The 23,373-nt window shown below is 47.0% G+C and overlaps 2 protein-coding genes and 1 non-coding gene across 3 annotated transcripts; 2 read left to right on the forward strand and 1 right to left on the reverse strand.

Annotated features, from left to right (window-relative positions):
* The first annotated feature begins 4,968 nt into the window (after positions 1-4,968).
* On the forward strand, positions 4,969-9,248 carry LOC125506030 (serine/threonine-protein kinase STY13-like). Its single transcript, XM_048670912.1, has 4 exons — positions 4,969-5,313; positions 8,233-8,354; positions 8,554-8,685; positions 9,149-9,248. The coding sequence occupies exons 1-4, from the start codon at positions 5,034-5,036 to the stop codon at positions 9,221-9,223; spliced, it is 609 nt and encodes a 202-aa protein (XP_048526869.1). The 5' UTR covers positions 4,969-5,033; the 3' UTR covers positions 9,224-9,248.
* A 4,278-nt stretch (positions 9,249-13,526) lies between these two features.
* Positions 13,527-13,598, forward strand: TRNAK-UUU. Its single transcript has one exon. It is a non-coding gene; the product is annotated as a tRNA-Lys (tRNA).
* A 351-nt stretch (positions 13,599-13,949) lies between these two features.
* Positions 13,950-23,123, reverse strand: LOC125510760 (putative disease resistance protein RGA4). The gene is made up of 14 exons (XM_048676019.1): positions 22,923-23,123; positions 22,320-22,372; positions 18,072-22,232; positions 17,846-17,978; positions 17,423-17,583; positions 17,159-17,338; positions 16,276-16,435; positions 16,037-16,098; positions 15,802-15,958; positions 15,674-15,724; positions 15,432-15,601; positions 14,749-15,058; positions 14,407-14,660; positions 13,950-14,300 (listed from the first exon to the last, which is right to left on the reverse strand). The coding sequence occupies exons 1-3, from the start codon at positions 22,972-22,974 to the stop codon at positions 18,078-18,080; spliced, it is 4,260 nt and encodes a 1,419-aa protein (XP_048531976.1). The 5' UTR covers positions 22,975-23,123; the 3' UTR covers positions 13,950-14,300; positions 14,407-14,660; positions 14,749-15,058; positions 15,432-15,601; positions 15,674-15,724; positions 15,802-15,958; positions 16,037-16,098; positions 16,276-16,435; positions 17,159-17,338; positions 17,423-17,583; positions 17,846-17,978; positions 18,072-18,077.
* Positions 23,124-23,373: the final 250 nt, after the last annotated feature.

The following is a 23,373-nucleotide window of genomic DNA, read 5'->3' on the forward strand; positions in this document are numbered from 1 at the left end:
CTTCTGAACCATAAGAGTTATGTTTCTATTGTAGTCTCCCCCATAGCCATTAGGCTTGAAAAAAAATCCAACTCAAGGAAGAAGAGTTACAATTAGCTAAATTCTAAGTCTTACTTCTTTTTGAGAACGCCGGCACTTTATTTATGAAGCAGCAACATTACAAAGAGTCCCCCGAAAACACTCCGAAGTTGAATAAAAAACAGAAAGACCACTAGAGTTCATAAATGACTTGGTTAGAACATGAGCCAAAATATTAAATTGCCGTTGCACATGCTCAAAGATCACAGAAGAAAGGCCCGAAGCTACATGCTTGCTGTGCACCACCACAGACCCCATGGAAGAGATATCACGAACAGAAGAGTTTAGTCGTTGCACCAAAGAGAGGTAGTCTGAGGCGAAGATCGTCGTATTGAAACATCCATCATGTGTTAGTTGGTACAAAGAGCAAATGTCTCATCATAGTCACAACCATGCTCCTACTGAAAGCAATGGGCAACGAGACGAGCTTTGTAGTGCTCAAAAGAACCAAATAAGTGGGTTTTAACCTAATAGACCCACTTTCAAGTGATGGGATGAACACGGGAAGGAATGGAAACAAGACCCACATGCTGATACGCTTAAAAGCAGCAATCTCCCCTCTCACCGCATGCTGCCATTTGGGATCAACAACAGAGTGACGATAAGAAGTTAGCTTGGCACAAGAAAAGCCGTAATAGTTAGAGCATCTCCAACAGGCGCTGGTCGCGCCGCGCGCAAAAAACAGATATGTCGCGCGCGCATCACCTGGTTTGGTGCGGCGCGCAGCGCTGGCTTCAGCAGCCGTGCTAAAATGCAACGTGCGCGACTTGCCGGTGCATTGCATATGGCATTTTCAACACAAAATGATAAACATTTTCCAACACAATAAAAATTTCGCACAAACAAGTTGATGAAGTTCATGCCCACAAGTTTAAAATCATGCCCACAAGTTCATCCAACCAAGTTCAAAATGCAAATCAAGTTCAATACACAAATGAAAGACACATCATTCCTCGTCCTCGTCCTCGTCTTCGTCCTCGTCCTCATCTTCGGAAGACGATTCTTCCGCCTCCGAAGATGAATCTTCCTCCCTCTCCTCATCGCGCACCGCATCACGTGAAGCTCCGACGGTGTTGGCAAGATCTTCAACGGCATCTTCATGGGAATGTGTGCGAGGAGGCACATCAAAAGACATTTCGCCCATGGCAGCCGGAGGTGCACCCATGCCTCCCATGAGAGAAGCAAAACTCATGCCTCCCATGGTGGCCATAGCGTCGGCGGGTGCTCCAAAGCCAGGCATGCCTCCCATTGCACCTAAACCGCCCACGGTACCTCCGAAGCCACCCATGCCACCCATGGCGCCGAGGCCACCGCCACCCATTGCATGAACCATGGCTCTTTTTTGGATCAAGACTTCTTCTTGGGCAAGATTGACATACTCCTTTTGTGCCGCATTGAAGTTAGTTGTGTCCAAGAAGAACAAGTGCTTCTCCCATTCCAACAACCTAGTTCGCTCCTCATTGCTCACCTTCCTCTCCTCCAAAGCCACCTTCCTCTCCTCGGCCACGGCATCTTGGGTCCTTGCCATTTTCCTCACCTCGTTGGCTTCTTTTCTTGCCTTCACAATAGCTTCCATAGCATTTTTGAGCTCATCATCTCCTTTCCTCTTCTTCTTTTCGGTTTTGTCTTTCTTGCACCCATCCGGCCGCTTTGGCTTCGAGTATGAAACCGAGTTGGGTGTGGGGCTTCTCTTGCCGTCATCACTTGATGCATCATCCTCCTCATCATCATCATCCAACTTAATTGTTCGCTTCCGTTTGTCGCTCAAATGCATATCATCCAAATCTTCACGCTTCTTCCATTTCTCATCATCCTTCAACACTTCATAGCAATGAGGCAAAGTAAATACCCTTCCTTTCTTGATCTTCCCCTTCTTGGTTTTCCTCTCCTCTTCTATGAACAAGTTTTGTGCAATGTTGAACTACATGAAAACAAAGCAAGTTAGCACAAACAACAAGCAAAAAAAAGCAAGTTAGCACCAACATGTAAGATGAAATGGCACTTACTCTATCGTCCTCATTTGTGCCACTTGGGTTCAACTTGTCAACCGCCTTTTGACAGGCCGCCCACCTTTGACAATCCGAGTTGATTGTCGACCACCGGGACCTAAGTGATCGGCTGGAGCGGTCAATTCCACTCACGTTGCGAGCATCAAAGTGTTCCTTCATCCGATTCCAATAAGCATCTCTACTTTGATCACCTCCAACGGATGGATCCCTAGACACTTGCAACCAAGTATTGCATAGTAAGATGTCATCGGCGTTGGTGTAATTGCCCGCTCTTCCTTTCGGTGCGTCGACAATGCCCTCACCCTCCTCGTCCACCTCGAACTCATGGTCTTCAAAATGCATGTCATTGGTTTGAGACCAATGCGAATTGTTGGAGCCAACACCCATCGTTGACATGTATGCATCATCATTGAGACTACAAATTTTTTTGCACAATGCAAATAAGCTATCTATATGTGACCAATGCATTCAAAAAATAACAAAAAAATGGAAAGTTAGAATCTTTTTTACCTTGGAGGCATTTCGTCGAACATGTTGTGCGCGCCGGCCGTCGGCTCAACGAGTGAGCTTGACGGCACTTCGGCAGCCGCCGCGCTCGTCGCACGCCCCGCAAGCTTCTTCCTCCTCGCCTTGGAGGTGCCGGAGCTGTCCGCCGCCTTGTTTTTCTTCGCCGATGTCTTGCCCTTCTTTGGCCGCGCCGCATTGGGGAGCTTTGAGGAGGAGGGGCGGCGGCTCGGGCCGGCGCCGGCGCGATGCCACCCGCCGCCGAGGTCATCCGCGGCGGCATGAAGAGGCCGCGCGTGAGGCCGCTGGTCGGAGGAGCTCCGGCGGAGGCGAGTGAAAGCACAAGTGCTCCCTGGGTGGTTTTGGTAATTAATGTCAACATATCTCTTGTTGGACTAACACTTTTACCTAGTATGTTTCAGATAAGTTCAACAATGGAGTGGCATGGACTAGAGGATGTGGAACCCCTTCAAGATGCTAAGGACAAAGGATTGGCTCAAGCTTCAAGATCAAGACTCTACATTTTCTATTTTAGTGATCCAAGATCACATTGAGTCTATAGGAAAAGCCAATACTATCAAGAGGGGATGAGGTGTTGCTTAATGGCTTGCTTGCTCAAAGTGCTTAGTGATATGCTCCAAAACCCTCAACTACCTTCCCACATCCACATATGACCTAAACCAAAAGTCAAACTCGGCCCCACCGATTCTATCTATCCGGCACCACCGAGTTTCAAATGGCATAGCCACTGCCACGAACCCTAGCAAATCGGTTTTACCGATAGGGATCTCGGTCTCACCGAGATGGGATTGTAATCTCTCTGTGTATGTCCATTACCAAAATCGGTCTCACCGAGTTTGAGCAATCGGTACTACCGAGATTATAATGCAAACCCTCTGGTTAGCTTATTACCAAAATCGGTCCCACCGAGTTTGTGTAATCGGTCTCACCGAGTTTGCCTGACCAACTCTCTGGTTAGCTTATTACCAAAATCGGTCCACCGAGTTTGTACCAGATTATGTTATGCCCTAACCCTAACCATATCGGTCCTACCGAGTTGCATCTCAGTCCCACCGAAAATCCTAACGGTCACTAGGTTTGTTGAATCGGTCCGACCGAGTTTAACCATTCGGTCCCACCGAGTTTGGCAAATTGTGTGTAACGGTTAGATTTTGTGTGGAGGCTATATATACCCCTCCACCCACTCTTCATTAGTGGAGAGAGCCATCAGAACATACCTACACTTCCAATACACATTTTCTGAGAGAGAACCACCTACACTTGTGTTGAGGTCAAGATATTTCATTCCAACCATATGAATCTTGATCTCTAGCCTTCCCCAAGTTGCTTTCCACTCAAATCTTCTTTCCACCAAATCCAAATCCTGTGAGAGAGAGTTGAGTGTTGGGGAGACTATTATTTGAAGCACAAGAGCAAGGAGTTCATCATCAACACACCATTTGTTACTTCTTGGAGAGTGGTGTCTCCTAGATTGGCTAGGTGTCACTTGGGAGCCTCCAACAAGATTGTGGAGTTGAACCAAGGAGTTTGTAAGGGCAAGGAGATCGCCTACTTCGTGAAGATCTACCGCTAGTGAGGCAAGTCCTTCGTGGGCGACGGCCGTGATGGAATAGACAAGGTTGCTTTTTCGTGGACCCTTCGTGGGTGGAGCCCTCCGTGGACTCGCGCGACTGTTACCCTCCGTGGGTTGAAGTCTCCATCAACGTGGATGTACGATAGCACCACCTATCGGAACCACGACAAAAACATCCGTGTCTCCAATTGTGTTTGAATACTCCAAACCCTTCTCTTTTTGCATTCTTCCAAGTTGCATGATTTACTTTCCACTGCTCATATACTCATTGCATGCTTGCTTGATATGTATTGTGTTTGTTAAACTTGTGCTTAAACTCCACTTAAACTTAAGAATATTAAAAACTGCAACTTTTGGCACTTAGTGTCTAATCACCCCCCTCTAGACACCTCTTCTCGATCCTTTCAGCAAGGCCAACGCCACCCGGGCTAGGGTTTGTGGCGGCGGCGACGGGGGCGTGGGGGTCGTGGCTATAGGACGGGGTGAGCGGGGTGCCGGCACGTGCGTCCATGGATGCGGGTCGCCGGCGCCGGCGTGCGCGGGGCTTTGGAGGGGGAGAAGAAGAGCGCAGCGCGAGCGTCGAGTGTGCCGCGCGCGGAAGCGGGCGCCGCAAATACACCGCGCGAGGTACCGCTTCCTGCCGCGCGCCCAACTGGTTATACCGCGCGCGCGGTTATTGCGCGCCCGCTGGAGCCATCCGCCGGGTTGCGCGCATGCTAAAATGGGTATATTTAGAACGCGGTGCCTGTTTAGCGCGCCTGTTGAAGATGCTCTAAAGAATTCTAGTTGTTGGGCTTGCGGCGCAGTTCCTCAAGAATCAAGATTTCTATTTTTGGCTGCCTGCAAAGATGGCGTCCAGCGCCGGTGATATGCCCGAGGTGAAATTCAAGAGGACCAGCAGCCTGGGGAGCAGCGACTACGTGCGAGCCGACAAGATCGACCTCACCAGCCTCGACATCCAGCTCGAGCAGCAGCTCAACAAGAAATGGGGCAAGACCAACATCAAGTCCCAGGGACCCAAGGCGGACTGGGAGATTGACCTTGCTAAGCTCGAGATCCGGCATGTCATCGCCCAGGGCACATATGGCACCGTCTACCGTGGCACCTATGATGGCCAGCAAGTCGCAGGTAGCTACCTCAAATCAGCTGAAAACCGTGAACTCATGTTGCTTGATTGTTCTTTATATATGCATGGTCCTATGCCCTCTTATGTATTCATCTGGTCGAATTACACACATGATTATATTTTAGGGGGTTAAAAACACATATGTATATAGGTCATGAGTCATGACTCATGACAAGTATTTATTCACACAAAGCAAGCACAAGTTTGCAGGTTTTGGGATAATTAGTGTTGGAAATATGAGCAATTTACCGGATGATTTTATTAACAGAAATACTAGATAAAGCATGACTAATATAGTAAAGATATAACAAGTCATGCGTTCTGACAGAGAGAAGGAAAATAGCTTCTGCATATATGAACCGTAGCTTATCATATCTATAGCAGACAGTAGAACTAGTTGCATATATGAGGTAGAACCTAACATATTTTAGGGCAAGTATTAGTACGAGAAACTGTAGCAGGATATCTAACAGGAAGAAGAACACATACGGGACAGCAGCAGCAGTAGCACTGGACTTGGGGTCGGTGTCCTCGCCAGCCATGTCGTCGAGGAGGTTGTCGACGTTGGGGAAGTAGTCGTTGGAGTTCGGGGCGTCCGTGACGAAGGAGTCAGTCAGTAGTCACGCAGAGCGCTCCCCAAAAATCTTATCACCCTTCTCCCGTACAGGACTCAAAGAGGTGCGGTTTCGGAGGCCTACTATCGCGACCTGCGGTGCACGCCGCAAGCCGGGATGAGGAAGACAGCAGTAGCTCAGAGATTGGAACCGGTGGCGAGAGGAACGAGAAATTTTGGTACGTCTCTCTGAGAGGAGCGACATCCCTTTTATAGGTGCAAGAGAGATGAAACGAACAGACAGCAGCCGAGGGGTGCAGCGTTCGTATTCAATATCCACTACAGCAAAAACTTTCCACCTCCCGAGTGACCGCAACCGCGCCGCGCCGCGCCGCGCCGGATGGCGGAGGAGGAGCGCGCGTGGATATCCCTCTTGTTCTCATGCTCGTACAAGTGGAGAAAGAACCTCCCTTATAAGGAGGTCTAACTTCCACTAAACTAGCAATGTGGGACTAAACTTTAGTAGTATCCCTTGCCTTGCACAGATAGGCTAAGTGGACCTCTAGAATTTATTAGGAATTTTTGAAATAGTTATTGGGCTGTCCAAAATAGACTAAATTCCAGCAATTAGTTACTCTAATCTCTTCTATGAGATGAATGATACATGCTGACTTTTATTGACTCTGTAATTTGTGTTCACTCCTTCCCCAATGTTTCAGAACCTCCAATAGGTACAGGTTTTGAGATTAGGCGTGTTTAATCCAGTAGCATGCTCTTTTAAACCCATCCCGATTTCGAATTGGGCGCCTTAAAGCATAGTTGTTTACCAAAGTGCGATGTCTAGCAGTTTGACAGTTATTCGTGTGCGCCCTGTTAATTAATCCTTGAACTTCATGGTAACTCTTCATGCCTCACACAATGCTTAGTATATTTTCGCAACAATTTGGCCCGCGTGTTTTTATCAGACACACATCAAAATTCATTTCTAGTGTGTTTTAGTGCACCTTCGATTCTGTTTATGTTCTTTTCTTGTACCCAAGAAGCTGCATCTGAATTATGCAGTTTAATGTTTTATTTCTTATGCCGATATTTTACCTTCCTTACATCGGATATTCACATAACTAGCAAACAGTTGAGTTATGCTTCTAGGCACTGTAAAAGGTAGGAGCAAATTTTGCTAGATGGCCAACCTATTGTGAATGCAAGAAGCTTTGCACTTGTACTTTTCAAGGAATCTCTTATAGTTGGATTCAGACAAATACATATATACTTCCTAGTTAGTAAGTATAACGTAGTCGGACAATCTCCTTGCTGCCGCATGCACTCTATGTATTGATAAGATCTGTTAAACCATTACATGCTTATATTGCTACTCTACACATCTACACATATTTATCTGGATTTTTAAAAATCTTAACACGTGAAGAGCCGTTTCACTAAAGAACTGGGTGACTGTCTGTTAGCTGTTTATCATTATTTTGAACATTGCTTGGGCTGGACCATGTATTCATCTGCTTTCCGGCCTTCTGCATATTTGTGTGCCCAGATTGATGCTCTTGCTCATGAATAATTTCAAGATAGTGTCATCTTTTTTCCTCCATCAAGTTATTCCTTTCCCTGACTACATTTCTGGACATTTACTTACTCTGCCAGTCCATCTGAGGTTTTTCACCTTTGGGCAGCAGTCCTCATTTCACATGTCACTCTACATCGATTTCCTGCTAATTAGCAATTTATCACTATCAACATTGATTTATTTAAATTTCTACTAATTTATGATGCTTCCTTCAACCAATTTCCTTTCCTTTGAGTCCTTTGCAAATGAACATGAATTCTTCCGTGTTGAATTTTTGCATATGCTCGTAAACATTTCTGCAGCCTGCTCAATAGTGGATATATGTCTCTGTAACTAAATGTCATGCTATCTGAAGCGTAGTTGTGCTGCTTTGTACCGTCTGCTTTGACTTACTTTCCAAGCTTATCTTTTTGTGACCCACTTCAGTTTCCTAAGTTCTATAGGTTTCCATAAAATAGAAAGTGAAGACTTTGTTCCATTGAGCACTTGAGTTATATGCATGCATGTATGTTGTTCATTTGTTCTTTCTACTAGCTTCATAAAAATTGACATGCTTGTATTTACAGTACACATATTCCAGCAGTAGCATCTTTTAAACTTTACATGATTATAACTATTCTTATTGTTGATTTTCAAAAACAGCGTGTATAATTTTCTATCATTAGATATCCAGTTTTTACTCAAAATCTATGATGAATGTGTCACCTCACCATTTTAGGAATTTGGGATTGTTTTGTTCACAATGTTACGCAATATACGGGCACCCTATTAATTTCATCATATTGTTTGCAGTGAAGCTGTTGGATTGGGGAGAAGATGGTTTTGCCACAGAAGCCGAAACTACTGCTTTACGAACATCATTTAAGCAGGAGGTTGCTGTTTGGCATAAGCTCAGCCATCCTAACGTTACAAGGGTGAATATTTCCAATCATACTTAGCTTCCATCAATCCTGTCCTTCATATGTGATATTTTCTCTTGTAGTAAAGGTGATAGCTTATTGAGTATTAACTTCTAGTCCAGGATTAAAATTTGTAACTGGTATCATGCTCGCTATCCTAGGGCTATTTGAAAAGTATTGATTACTCAAATACATGTCGTAATCTCTTCTGCAGTTTATTGGTGCGTCTATGGGGACCACCGACCTCAAGATACCAGTCAATGACAACGGTGCGCGTGCCAACTTGCCAGCTAGAGCATGTTGTGTTGTGGTAGAGTATCTCGCTGGAGGCACTTTGAAGCAGTATCTGGAGTGTGGTTTTGTGTAGCTCAAGCTACGTGGTACCCTTTATCTTAGCCATTCATTTTTACATCATGATCCGTGCAGGCATATTTGTCATTTTTGTTTCTCTCAAACGAAACAACGTATAAACTTCAAACGAAACAACGTATAAACTTCAAACTTTGCAGGACAACGAAACATTCTAATCATGCATTTTAAATGCTAAAATTTATTTTTTTTAATCAAAAAAATCCTCATTTTGTATATTTATGTTGGTCCAAAAAATCTGAAAGTTTTTTCACACATTGAAGTTGTAAATTTTGTTTGATCTGCAAAGTTTGAAGTCTATATGTTTTTTCATTTGAGAGAAACAAAAAAGAGAAATCTTCTTGCTGTAAGTTAGTTGAAGAGTACGGATCTCAAAGCAATGTTGAAGGGATGGAGATAAGAGGTTCCATGTAGCCTGAGCTACAGAGAAACTTTACCATCTGATAAAGAACAGACGGCGGAAGCTCGCCTACAAAGTTGTGGTTCAGCTTGCATTGGATCTGTCCAGAGGGTAATAAGCTCTTGAGCCCAAATCACCGCTAGGCAGAAGCGGGTGATCACGTAAACCATAAATAGGCGCCGGCAGATTTAGACATGGTCATTGAAACTTACCAAAAACACACACGCACGCACACAGACACACATGGATGCATTTTGGATATATGTTTTGCCAAATTATTTCATATCTTCCACATGATCTAAAATATGTAATATGTAAGTTTGTATATGGCAAAGCTAATTAATGACACTAATTCCACGCACCAAGTGTAGAGGAACATATTCGTTGGTGCCTCTCATGCTGAGCGTACAAAATGTGCGCCTGATATTGTATTCCTGTTCCTCCTTGTATTGCAGTTGGCTTAAGAAGCAGCTAGTCAGCTTAGTAATGGCTTCATAGCCTGGAGCATGGAGTCCAGATTAATGTCGTGCACGCACACACGCGGGGACGTATGTCTCCCGTGGCGCAGGACGCGGGCCTGTCCAGTCACCACGTTGAGCTGGACGAGCCCAACTGCGCTCACAGACAACACCAGCGTGCCGCTCCTCTCCCCGAATCCATGGAAACGAACCGGGCTGTGCCCAACACCCCAGTCGACCATGTCCACCAGCACCCGCCGGCGCCACGTCCCCTCCGACGACAACGTCCACATCGATATCGCCTGCGCCTCCGACGCGACCACGCCCAGCTCCCCGGCCCCGGAGACGACCAGCATAGGTGTCACACTCACTCTAGTGGCAGGTGGCTCCACTCCGTCGATCAAGTCCCACGGCAGCTCCATCATCCTCACCGCCCCCGTGTCCACGTCCAGAGCGATGATTCGCAGGTCGTGCTCGTGGTGGTCGAGATCCGGGAGGAGGCGTACGTACCAGTGCACGGTGCGCCCGGTGACCACGGGGTGGGAGTCGTCGCATGATTTGAACGGTGGGTGGTGCGGGGAGAGGCGGGGTGGGCGGAGGGCGCTCCATCGTCCGTCCCGCGACGAGTAGATCTGCGTCCAGAGGATCTCGTCCGCGGCCAGCAGCTGGAAGGAGCGGCAGTGGTCATCGACGGCGATCAATGCGAACTTGTTGCAGCCGTAGACTTCCGTGGGAGGGACGTCGGAGGCGTCTCCGGTGAAGCTGTTGCACACCCTAAACTTGGGTAAAGGATGGCGGTCGTGGCGGAGGACGACGAGGCCGTCCCGCGAGGCCACGGGCTCGAACTCGAGGCTGGCATTGAAGTGGGCGGGGAAGGACTGCGGCGGTACGGTCTTCCGAGCCACGTTCTTGGGGGGACGGGGACTGCCGTCCCAGCACTGGCTCCAGTAGGAGATGCCCCGGAGGAGGGCTGGGTTGAAGCCGCCGTTGGCAGCGGCGCGAAGGGCCAGCCGGCGGCGGAAGTCCGGGTCGATGATGGCACCGCGGAACCGTTTGGAGGCGGCGGCGCAGCGGACGATGGCCGCGGGGTCGGAGCGCGCGGCTACCTCGACGAGGAGATCCAACGGGAGTCTCGGCGCGGTCGCCTTGACGATCGTCTCATCCCCGCATGCGCCCTTGGTTGACATGGCTTTCGGAGGAGCACGTCGTCGGGCAGCAGGCGCGCCGCGCCGGTCCGGCTACCCTGGGCTCCTTGTCGTCGGGGCGGCGAACGGCGAGGCGAGCCGCGAGGGGCGTGGAGGGAAGCTCGAGTCCACAGCAGGCGGCGGCGTGAGCACGGGTCGGGGCAGGAGATCTGATCGACAGGTCCTCTTCAATAAAAACTGTTGGGACTTGGGAGATGTGTCTGTATCGGATCGGACGGTCCCAGAATCCGCCGCGTCTACCCGGGTATGTTTTCCTTTAAGGGAATGTCCAGCCTCTGAACTGCAGCCCTGCTGGACGCCTTGGCCTTGCACTGTTTGCTTCCTCCAACTCTGATTCTCTTGTGCAAGGGCTCCTTCATAGGAATTTCATAGAATTTTTAGGCATCTATAATTCCTCAAGAATAATTCATATGTTGTTTTGTTTGTTTCACAGGATTGGAATCGTTAGGATTTTTCCTAAGAAATTCATATGCAGCAGAGGAAAATTTTATTGTGCACTCAAACTTGTTGCTATGTGATACCGAACGCGGTTTGATCCAAATTCACGTAATTTTATATTCACGTAGGAGATATGCCAATCTAAACCTGCAGTTTTGCTATTTCTGTCTTTTGAGAATTGTACGGAACAAGAGAGACTTAATCTTTTTCTCATGTGAACATGAGTTATTACTTCTCTAAAGCATGCGAGAGTTCCCGCCACGCCGTTTGTTTTTTGGGTGGAGTCTGCCGGGGCTCTCCAAGCCGTCTGATCTGGCCGAACAGCGCGGCCCCGGACGACTCGCTTCGGCTGTCCATTACGTGTGGACTGCTGGCTCGGTCAGGCCACCATCATGCGGCGGGTTCGGTAGTGCTCGCGCTCGCCCACGCGCGAAAGGGAGGCCAAACCCGCCTGTCGGCGTTTTTGCCTCTGATGAGCTGGTTCCGTCGCGCAAGCCGGCCAGGGTCAAAGCCTACCTTGACGGGGAGGCCCTCTGCATCGTTTGTTTTGCGCTGGCTTCCCACGGCTACCTGCGTGGGGCTTTTTTTCTAGGTCGGTTTATCATTCGTCTTTCCTATTTTGGTCGATTTTACTATTATATAAGATACTTCTTATTTATTTTAGAAAATATGAGTGTGAGCCAATTGCGTAGGTCCGCGGTAGCCCTAGGTGCCTATTGCGTGTCACAAAGAAAAAACCCGACCTTTTCAACCAATTTGTTCATTTCATTTTTTTAATTAAAACACCTTTGGTTTTTGTAATAGTATTCAAGATCATTTTTGTGTTTTTTGAAAAAAGTTTACAAATTTCAAGAAAGGTTGGTGAATTTAAACAAGGATAACGTTTGGGCGCGGTGCGTCGGCCGAACGATTCGGCCGGTCGCTCGCGAGCCATGCGACGAGTCCCCATTGTACGCCTCGCGCATCACCCTGGCCTACGTTATCTTCTCCCTCTTCCTTCTTCCTCCCGATCCACTCCTTCTCTCTTTCTGTCTAGCGCGCTGCTGGCCCTCGTCTTCCTCCTTCGGATCCCGCCGACAGCTAGCCCCAATCCCATGCAGGTCCCTACCTCCAACCTCAGCGCCTTTGTCCACTTTTCACCCCCCCCCCCCCCGGGGGATGCAAGTAGTTGGAAGCCGCCATGGACATGCCATCCGCGAGCAGCTGCACACGTGCTGGAACCACCCACCGGAGTTGCTACAAGCTCGGCGGCGCCTGCACCAATGTTGCAACTAATGACCCAAAAAACTGCAACCGATTGATTCAAAAGCTTCAACCGCTCGTATATAAAGCTTCAACTGGACACCACGACTGAAAAAAAACTACAAACGTTCATACGAATGCTTCAATCGTAGTTTGCAAAAGTTTCAACAAACCACCCATACAAACTGAAAAAGCTACAACCGTTCATGGTGAAAGCTTCAAACTGTATTTGAAAAAGCTTCAACCGAACCGACGAAATAGATAAGTTTCATGCGAACACTACGAAAGAAAAAAAAACAACCGTCGAATTGAAAAGCTTCAACCCGCTTTATACAAAGCTTCAACCAACTATATAGAAAGCTTCACTCCATCGAGTACACAACGAAAAAGTTGTAATTGTTGACATGAAAAGCTTCAACCAGAGACCGCGACAAAAAGCTCGAATCGGCAACTCACCATTGATGCAACTGACTATTGCGGTGGCTTCCCGGCGGAGCTGCAATGGCGACGAACTCCGGGGACCGGCAGGGTCGATTTTTGTTGTTGGGTCCATTTTTTGCTGCATAAGAGGGGGCGGGCCATGGGGCACCTGTGCTCCAACCGGCGAACGGCGACGGGGATGACGGCGAGGTAGACCACCATGGCTGGGTGTGGGGTGGCCCGCGGCGTTTGCCATGGCTCATCTTAATCGTGCTTGTTATCAAGGGAAAAAACGGCACGGAAGGTAGATGATGATGCAGGAGGGCTCGATCTGACAGTTAGGAGGCAGTGCATCGGACGGCTTGGACTGGACCGGGCTAACTGTTGGGTCGGCGCACCGGCGCAGATCACTGCCCTTTAAACAATGTTCCCAGAACAAGAAGGATCGCTCTACATGACCGGCCCTGACCAATAATGCCCTTGGGGGTCGTGTTTTTGTCGACCGCCTCATTGCATGTGCGAAGTACGAATTGCTATAATAACCATTGAAAGAAAAAAAATAAAGAAGAAATCTACAACTAACGGGCGGCGTGGCAAAGCATGCACTTACCTCTGTATTATTGAAAAGCCTTAGAATTAAGCTGTCATTCATCCAGCCGACCTAGCTCAGTGGTAGAGCGCGTGGCTTTTAACCACGTGGCCGTGGGTTCGATCCCCACGGTCGGCGATCCTCTCATCTGATCCGTTTTTTCTCCCAGAAAGCGCAGAAGCTGCTCCAACAAATCCTGATTCGTTTTCTGTACTAATAATCTTTTGCAATTAATTCTTATAAATCTGCTTGGCGAAACCCATGCTGATTACACCCCCATCAGATCAATGTGAACGGCAACCGTGTCCAAATTTAGCAACGAACCAACGACTGATGCTCAATGTATGCAGCGCTCCCGCTGTCCTTCAGAAACGAGTGAAACCACGATACAGGCATACAGCAGCAGCGAAAGGCGTCGAGCAGTTAAACGAGTGGAACATACTGTACCAGACAATATGCCAAAAAAGGGGGAAACATATCACAGGATAGTGGCATGAAATCATCAGCTGAGCAGATCAACAGTTGTTTCCTGCTGCTGGAAAAAACATGAGCACCTATTTTGTTCATCTTTACATGTTGCCACAATTTAACTGTTCCTGTTTTGTTTATCTCTCGCGTGAGGCAGTACAGTAGAGGCAGGCGAAACCCTATGGCCTAGCAAAACACTTTTTGCCCTCAAGCAAAACACCCAGTTTGGTGCCAACCGACTGCTGGCGTCGATTTCATTTAGTTAACAGCATGAGAAGTGTCGATTTCTTCAGCTAACAAGATGAAAAGTGTCGCTTTCTTCAGTTAACAACATGACAAGTGTTGATTTCTTCAGAAGATGCAGCCTGGTTTCTGACATGGAGGGAGATGTGTAAGTAATTGGCATGGTTCTGCCGGCCAGGGTCAGAATATTATGTTTATGTGCCACAAGGCAACAGGCTTCAGGCTTGAGATATACCTGGCCACAGGCTACGGCTACGCTTCTGCCAGCAGCGTGGATAAGGAAGAACGGTTTACAAAGTCCCCGGATTATTATGACTGTGTGCATAAGAAAGAACGGTTTATCTTCACTGCAGCGGGTGCGGCACATCTGTCGTGCTCCGGTAAGCAGGCGCCAGGAGTGCGCGCATGGAATGGGAGGGCTCAAGGGCAAGACTTCGAGAGCACCATTCCTTTGTTAATTGGGAAGAACAAGCTGGGCTGACCATTAATCTGGCAGAGCAGCAGTAAGCGAAATGTGTAGGTACTGATCTGAACAGTCTGAGATGTACTAATACTACTGAATAAACAAAATACTAACCATGGCGACAATTCAAGTCTGAGCGACGTCACAGGGCGTCAGGCTTCAGATATACGTACCACCTAGCCTAGCCAATGTGTCTGCTTCCTCTTCTTTAGCATGGCTCCAGCTAGCATATAACTGCATAACCACTACCCCGCGGACCTGTTGCGCAAGTCAAATCAGGAGCCTCTCCTTGGCAGCCAATTCTGGAACGTTTTCAACTCGGTTAACCTGATAACAACATGGAGGGTGGAGCCAGCTAGTGTATTAGCCCCTGAGTTCCCACTGGATCGTATAAATGATACGATAATACAATTTTATCCCTCCCCTGTAAAAAGTAGATTTGTTCAGCACTAAAAGACCACAGTACCGATGATTTGTCAGAAAAGTCCCAACCAAAACTAATGAATCAGCAAAAACAAAATATGGTTGCTCTCAAGTTCTCTAGTTTTTTGTTAGTGAAGAGCATAAAAAACGCAATAATTGTAACATTTTCCAGGATGACGGTAATGCTTTATTGTCCCAGTGAGAAACTGAGCATGACCAGTAAATCCAAGAGTAAGCATGCAACTGGTTACTTCAAAATGTTATTTCTTGCACTTCACTGGGGGCTTAATTATTACTCCCTCTGTTGTACAGAAATAAATATAAGAGCATTTAGCTCACGCTCTTATATTTCTTTACGGAGGGGGTACTCGTACCTCACATCATTGAACTCTGTGCAGTATTTAGGTACACCCGCTGCCAGAGACGTCAAGTAGGTGTGTATATCAGTCCTTGCATACCTCTGTGAGCATGGCGTCATAGATCCGGTACCTTTCAGCGCCCTCAACATTCCAGCAGCATCTAAGCCTTCTCCAATTACTCACAGCTGTAATTTTAACCAGCCATTCTGTTAGCTGATTACACTACCCCCCTACTCAGAGCATAATCTCCTTCTTACCTTTACAGTGCGAGTTGTCAGCTGCATCTTCCGGTATGTGGGGCTCAAGACCTGCACAGAGTAGTTGATTGTTAGTTAGTTAGTGCAAAAGGCATCATCTATCTGAATATTAACTACTGAGGCCTGACCGTGCTATTTTTCTTGCACAATGCGGCAGCCACCTTCGAAATATTTCTTGCAACAACTACTTGATCTGTGCCTTGGGGGGTGCTATTGGCAACGACTGCAGCAATTTCTGAGCGACCAGTTTATGCTTAGGAGTTAGGATGGAATTTGATTGGTGCACTGCATCCAATGAAAAATAGAATGAGGGCGGGCTTCAGATTCAGAGACACCGATCCCAGTATATGCATGAGTGTGTACCATGCAGTTTGACAACATTCCCGGTTTCCCCAACTCAATCTGTTGCTCCCAAGGAGATTGACCTGCAAAACGAAGCAACATCATAAACCGAGATTAGCCACCAACAGCACATGTCTGGCTGAAATAGATAAAAGGTCATGAAAATAAGCTTAAATTTGCAGAGTAAGAAAGAGAGCCGCTTTGCTTAGAGTATTATAAAGGAGAGCTGAGTTCTTTGCCCAAGTAGAGGAGACACTTACACTGCTGTATATACATGAGACACTTCAGAGGGAGAATCCATTTGCAGACCAATTAGGGACCAACTCGTAGTTTCAGTGGCCCATGCTGTATCACGTCAAATGCACAAATGATTCCCCAGACTGCACTGCAGTTTTCACCAAGATAACAGATTGATAATATCTGCAACGCATAACATTGGCTTGGATTACTTATGAATAGTAAGCCTGATTACTTTTACTAAAAAACTATATTTCATTACTTATGAACAGAGAGCAATGAACTGCCAGACACAGACCAGGCTTAGTTTGCAAAAGTGTTTTTCTAGGACAACATAACAGGAATAAGGTCCTGATAAACTGGGATGGGGCTTGCGCTGAATGATTGCCCCCGCTGAAGCCCAGGATGGTAGCCTATTTTTGGTGCCATGAAATGAAATGTATTTTATCAGCAGCACTGCATTTTTTTTACAGTGAGCTGTACTAAACGTTGAAGACACACAATGGTGATGGTGAGCTATTTAGTGAAGGATTTCGAGACATAACTCCTGCCCTCTTATAATAGTTGGTTAGAGCTGAAAAACAGAGTGTGCATGTAGGAAAAGATAAGCGTGTACCATTGCACAATACATTCTAATAAACACAGTACTACAAATTTTAGTCTCAGACAGTTCAAAGCTGCAAACCCAAAGAGTAGACAGAGACAACGATTGTATGATGCCATAGTATTACATATTGTGATCAACTCATAAATTTACTGTGCAGCTCTGCCAGTCTGTGGTGACATGTAGTCCTTGGAAAGAAGGGATCTTCTGAAATCTTAAAAGACACTGTCCTGGGGTATCAGTAGTATGTAGACTGGATACCTGGCATCAGTAGAATGTAGATTGGATACAAAAATACAAACCTTATTGGTGGCAAAACACTGAGAACTGAGTGCTTTCCATAATTATGCCATGATGACCTTTTGAACATCAAAACTGAACTTTCCAGATACACCACCAAGTCTTCATGAGCTTTGGAGAACTATAAACACAAGTGGTACTAATAGCAAAGTAGCAGAAAGCCATCAGAAGCACAAGAAGACCTGAACAGCAAGCCATCAGAAATTAGATTGCATCAACACCTGGTATTGACAATAACGTAGAGTGGATGAAAAATATTTTATAACCTTAATATGAGTTTCTTCAGTTCTTGACTCATATTCTCATTTATTCCATAATTCTGATTGTGAAACCCAAATTATGCAAGTAGACTACCGCGTTTTGATGAATAACAATAACCCAAATTTAAAATGCAAATATGAAGAAGCCTACAAGATCGAACGAACACCTGCACACATAGAACCAAAACAAATGAAGAAAAGAACAGAGACTTGCAGAAGGTATTAGCTGCTAATGACGTTGGTTTTCTTACCTTGTGGAAAGATAAGGGGCGTTGACAAATAAATCTGAGATACTTTCACTATCTTTGAGAAGAAAATGGAAATCTAATACGGCGGGAGTATAAGTGTTCATTTTAACTTATTGCAGCGAGTATAACTGGAAGTGGATATAAATAATATGGTACAGCAGGAGTGAAGTTCCATAGTCACCTGATAATCTGTACAGGAAGGAAGACAGCGTCCACAAGACCCTCATGCCACGCATGTGGCAAGTGTGTATGTATGGAAAGAGCAGAGCACTACAGGGCTAGAAGAATGTACAAGGGAACTCCAAGGCATTGTCCTGAACATTGGATGGGAATAAATGCAGTGTTATTAAGCAGGGTCGCAAGAAAAGGGCAACATGGAAGAACACAAGAAAGTATGTTTGTGTTACCTTGGATCATCCTCTTATGATTTTGGGGATGGTTCCCAACATCCACCTGCACTGCCGTTTTAGCACCTCGCTGCAGTCGTAGACATCTAGCTTTTCCAGTGATTTGGGGAGGCTATCGCTGGGCAATGACGAGACGGCAGGACAGTGGTTGATTGATAACATCTTGAGGCTGGTAAGGTTGCATAGCCCTGCAGGGATTTGCTGAAGATGGCGGAAATGCCTAAACTCAAGTTTCTGGAGGGAGGAGAGGAGCTGAAGGGCGTCCTCTTGCTCCTTGCTGAAGCGCTCCATCCCTTCATGCCCATACCCATGAAGTTTCAGCTTGGTGAGAGAGGAAGAAAGGAAGCTGCAGATTGGTGCAGCAAGGAGCCCTGCTGTGTCATCTGTGCAAAGCTTCCGCAGTGTGGATGAAACAAGCTGTGTTGGCTGCTCTTCTCCTCCTTCAACATCCTCCAAAGTCCGTCTGGGATTTGGATTCCAATTAGCAAAGAATATATGGCTTCCCCTGACTTCCAATTCATTGAGCTGGCCCCCGGTGGTAAGGAGAGACTGCAATCCCTGACATTTCAGATCCTTTCCACAAAATTCCAATACTAATCTGGTAAGAGAAGAAAGGTTTGAGAGAGGCTCTAGTGTCCCCATCCCTTCTAATTTTGTAAGCTCCAGGAATTGCAGGGAGGAAGGGAAAATGTGACTGGAAAACGAGAAGGTGGATAGAAACTTTGGGCAATACTTTATGCTTAATCTCTGGAGGGATCGCAAGGCTTGGAGCCATCCTCCTCCAGGAACAAGAGTTGGCGGGTTCACCAGGACCAGCTCTGGGCAGAAAAGGAACTTCAATTTCTGTAGTGAGTCACAGAGATGAGCTGGGAAGAGCAGCACTCCATCACCCTCTTCCTCTGTTGCTGCTGTTATTTCACCTCCCCCCATCTCTGATGCTGTTTGTCGCAGATCCACCCCCACTACCAGCTGTTTTATGTTTTTACAATCCCGTATCTCCAATTTGGAGAGCTTTGGGAGGTGTGGGAAGAGCTCTGTCAATTCATTCCAACTATTAGTACCATTTAAGTGGCAGATCTCGATGTGCTCAACAGGGAGCTGCCATTCCACATCACCCAGACCTCCTAGTGGTCCAGCCAGACCAGCCAGACCATCTGAATGCCTTACAATCAGTGTCTTCAGCGAGGTTAGCATCAGAAGGTGCTTCAACTCCAAAGGTGGGCATCTCTCGAGTGTCAGCTTCTCAAGACCTATTTCTTTATCGAAAACTAACACTTGGTCTAAGCTTTGCAGATCACCCCATCCAATGATTTCCAGTTGTGCTCCATTCAATGATCTTGAGTATGCAAACCTCTTTAGTAGCTTGACACATTCAATCGTGATGCGGTGCAAACTCTCAATCCAGGAGGCGGGAATCACGGACGAGAATTCTGGACAGTCTTGTATCTCAAGCTCACAAAGATCCCCCAGGTTCTGTAAAGAAGGGAAAACCTTCCAAGAAACACCAACAAGACAAAGAGATTGTAGTGCTTCAACAGCAAGCTCATCACCCAGCCATGTTGGACAAGTGGGGCCTTTGTGCCCTCTAATGCACAACACTTCAAGATTTTCATGTGGTCGAAAGCACTCAAGAACCATTGTTTCCACACCAGGCTCATCACTAGATCGCTTACTATCCCAATCCAATGTTAACCTCCTCAAATATTTTTTCTCAATCAGTTTTGCTTGAGCTGCTTCTTTTTTTGTATGTATTTTCTCAAGGTTGTAGATGCCAAGCTCCCATAGCTTGGTCAATGGCTCTAGTTGCTTTGGTTCAAATCCTTTATTTTTTTTATTGACCCGAAATACCTTCAACTTTTCCAAGAGCTGAAGTTTTCCCACATTACATATATCATAATGAAGCTTATCATCTCTTGGGGTATAATAATGGCACAATTTTGCAAGGTTGCTCGTGTCTTCAGGAAAATCACCACTGCCAGACCATGACTTAAGATCTAGAACCCTTAGATGATAAAATTTAGAGATGTTAATTGGTAAACACCCTACACATAGGAATCGTAGGTGGACAAGTCCTGAAAAATTATGTACCATGGACTCCACGGGATACTTCAGGAGGGGCAAATAAAGAACACGAAGAGCATTTGCTTCCCTGAGAAAATCACCAAATATCTTAGCAAAACCTTCATCCATTGCTCCAAATAACATCAGTGTTTGCAAATGTTCAACCTTCAATCTTGTCTTCAGTTTTTCCAATTCCCTCTTTAATTTTTGACCATTATATTCACCCAAGTTCTCTATGCTTATAGACAAGTGTCGGGTGGATGGCTTAATTTCTACCGATCCAACATCAGGGAGACGAAAACGAAGACAATCATGTGATGCAACCTTCAATGCCAACTCATGCAGTAAATCATGCATAACATATCGGAGACCACCATCAGTTTTATATTCTCTGAAAAATCCATGGATGACTAGATCATTCAAAATGCTCAGACCTATGCCTTCAAAGGTTGGGTTTTGATCGGAAGGTGTCAAAATATCTAGTCCGATCCATAGGCTGATGAGCTCACGGCTTCTGAAACGGTAATCTTCAGGAAATAATGCAGAATAGGAAAAACACCGTTGCAAATGGAAAGGGAGAAAGCCATAGCTAAGCTCCAAGGCAAGCATAATTCCATTGGTCTGTTTCGCCCATTGTTTACTGTTTAGGACCTTTCTCCAATGAGCCAAACTAGGGTCTGTCCTCAGTAATCTACCAACGGTCTTTGCTGCAAGAGGGGAACCCTTTAGTTTTCCCATTATCTTATCTCCAGTGTCAAGCAAAAACCGTTTATCCCCTGGACATTTCTCAACATCAAAGACATATACAAGGAATAACTTCTTAAACTCTCCAGGTTCTAAACCGTTCAATTCTTTTGGATCTGCACTTTTCTTAACCTGGTCTGCTATTTCTTTTTGCCGAGTTGTGACTAGAATCATGGAACCCTTTTCTTGTGACTTGCCGAGTATCAATAATAGTTTTTTCCAGTCATCCACATCATTAAACTGCCATATATCATCCAATACAAGTAAGAACCTTTTGTGTTTCAATCTGTGTTCAATCAGCTCTTGTGTTGTACTACACCCATTTTCACCTTCTACCGTAAGGGTATCTTCTTTAATCTGTTCTAGCACCTTACCCAGGTTGAAATTGAACGACACACATATCCAAATCCTGACTGGAAAATGATTCTGCACTTGTTGGTTGTTATATATGTGTTGTATCATAGTTGTCTTCCCCATTCCCCCCGGACCAATAACCGGAAGCACAGTTAGACCCTTGTCACAGTATTGACCCTCGGTGATATCATGTATCGAATTATTCATGACATGGTCCCTCCCATACAGTTTTGGCTCTGAACTCTGAGGTGTGGTGGTGGCACGACGCTGAGCAATGTCTAGGACAGTTCTAGGGCCACAAGTCTGCAGAATATCCTTAACATCATTACGCATAAGCTTTAGTTGCTCTACAGTGTCCCTCATCCTTTGGGAGAAATCAGCCCTATTAAACTCAGGCATTGGTTCTTCTTGCGCATTGCCACGATCTTCATCACCACGAACATGTGGATGTGGAGAACATGAGGAAAGGAGCAGTTTACCGAGGCTGGACATGCATCCGCTGACCTCCTGGTTGGTGTCTGATGCTGAGAATGAATCGCCACATGACCTCTGCTGGAGCTCAGCACGCTGCCATGGGAAACAGTTGATCAGTTTGCCAAGATCTTTGATTGTGTGGCGAGCATCACAGGCGAGGTCACGAAGGACACCGTCGCCGGGCTGGTCGGCAGCATCGTACGTGCCGTGAAGCTCGTCGTGGATGCGGAAGTAGTCCAGCTCGTCCAGCAAGTCTTCGGCATTGTGCGCCGAGTCCCACAGCTTCTGCAGCATCTTCTCCGTGGCAAGCCCGGGGAGCTCCTTGGTGGCAGCTATTTCGAGCGTGGCCTGCACCTTCTCCAGTTCCGCTCTGAGGGCCTGGATGTTGAGACCAAATGTCCTGCTGGCCGCCCAAGCCTCCAGCACGCCATCCGCAACGGGGGCTAGCGCCTTGCACACCACCCATTGTGCGGCGCCGAGGGCGGTCTCGGCCATCCCCTGACCGGATGCAGGGATGGACAACGGCGCCTGCATCAAGGAATCAAAAAGAAACCGACGGTTAACAGGCTGTTGGTAGCTGCAAATTAAAGGAGAGGAGTGTGCACTAGTACATACCTTGATGGTCCGCCGGTGATGGATGCCGCTGCCGCCTGCCTGATCCAAGCTAGCTGCAAAAGGGGGGTTGGGTTGGGCCGAGTCGGTGAGAGAGCCCTGAAGTTAAGTCGGTTTGAGAAGTCTGGCCAATTTTTTTGTGAAAACCTGATGATGCAGCCAGAGCGTACATAGTTTGGGCGCAAGCAAGCTGACGTACAGGGAGAGAAGCATTGGGTGATTGTGATGGTGGCGTGTTGGTACAATGGCATGGAATGGGCAGTCTGGCCCAGACCTTTTCTTGCGCTGGGCGGAGAGCAAAGCTAGAGGTGGTGCCGGCATCGCACATGAGCTCTCTCTGCTCCGTCCCAACATATTTGCTAGCAAGACTAGTCAAGATGATAAGTTGGACGGCATCCGTCCGTGGCTGCTGCCAATCTAATCTTGTCCTGGCCAAAGCAGCGGGAGGCACTGCGGCAGGCGAGCGTGGACATGACAGAGCGGGCTCTCTCCCTCTCGTGCTCGCAAAGTACTCGAGCTAGGTAGGTCGCGGCGGAACGAACGTCGTGGGCAAAAGCACAAGCACATGGCAGGCATGCGGGTGCGGGTGGGAAGGGATGACCTGACCCGGTGGCGCTTGCTTCCGGTTCCAGCGGCGGAGGAGACGCAGGGCGACCATGCCGGCCGTGGAGCACAGGCACAGCAGCTCGAATACGACGTGCCTTCGCCCTTGCCCGCCATCCGGTGTCTCCGCGCCGTCGCCGCCGTCGTCGGGAGCGGAGCAGAGCAGAGAAGAGAGAGCAGAGGAGGAAGGAAACGGTTGGGCGATGGTGGGCCACTCAGGTGCCATGACTAGTTGCGGGGCCGGGTACATGGGCCTATCACTACATGGCGACTACCCATTACACACATTCCTCTAAAAAAAACGTTACACACACACACAAAAAATCTTCTTTGTCTTGAAAAATGTCTTCTGCATAAAAAAAATATAAAATCCTCAAAAAAAAACATAAACAAAAACTATGCCTTGCATGCTCTAAAGTACAGGCCTATAGCTAGGCTCCAATGTAGAACGAAA

Source organism: Triticum urartu, chromosome 5, assembly GCF_003073215.2.
Source record: "Triticum urartu cultivar G1812 chromosome 5, Tu2.1, whole genome shotgun sequence".
In the NCBI taxonomy this organism is placed as follows: domain Eukaryota; kingdom Viridiplantae; phylum Streptophyta; class Magnoliopsida; order Poales; family Poaceae; genus Triticum; species Triticum urartu.

Excerpts from the sequence above, each read along its gene's own strand:
- LOC125506030 (XM_048670912.1), top strand. The coding sequence starts at position 5,034 with ATGGCGTCCAGCGCCGGTGATATGCCCGAGGTGAAATTCAAGAGGACC. Across the intron at positions 8,355-8,553 it reads GCCATCCTAACGTTACAAGG|TTTATTGGTGCGTCTATGGG; the intron begins GTGAATATTTCC and ends TCTCTTCTGCAG. Across the intron at positions 8,686-9,148 it reads GAGGCACTTTGAAGCAGTAT|CTGATAAAGAACAGACGGCG; the intron begins CTGGAGTGTGGT and ends AAACTTTACCAT.
- LOC125510760 (XM_048676019.1), bottom strand. The coding sequence starts at position 22,974 with ATGGTCGCCCTGCGTCTCCTCCGCCGCTGGAACCGGAAGCAAGCGCCA. Across the intron at positions 22,373-22,922 it reads CCGGAAGCAAGCGCCACCGG|CTAGCTTGGATCAGGCAGGC; the intron begins GTCAGGTCATCC and ends CCCCTTTTGCAG. Across the intron at positions 22,233-22,319 it reads ATCACCGGCGGACCATCAAG|GCGCCGTTGTCCATCCCTGC; the intron begins GTATGTACTAGT and ends TCCTTGATGCAG.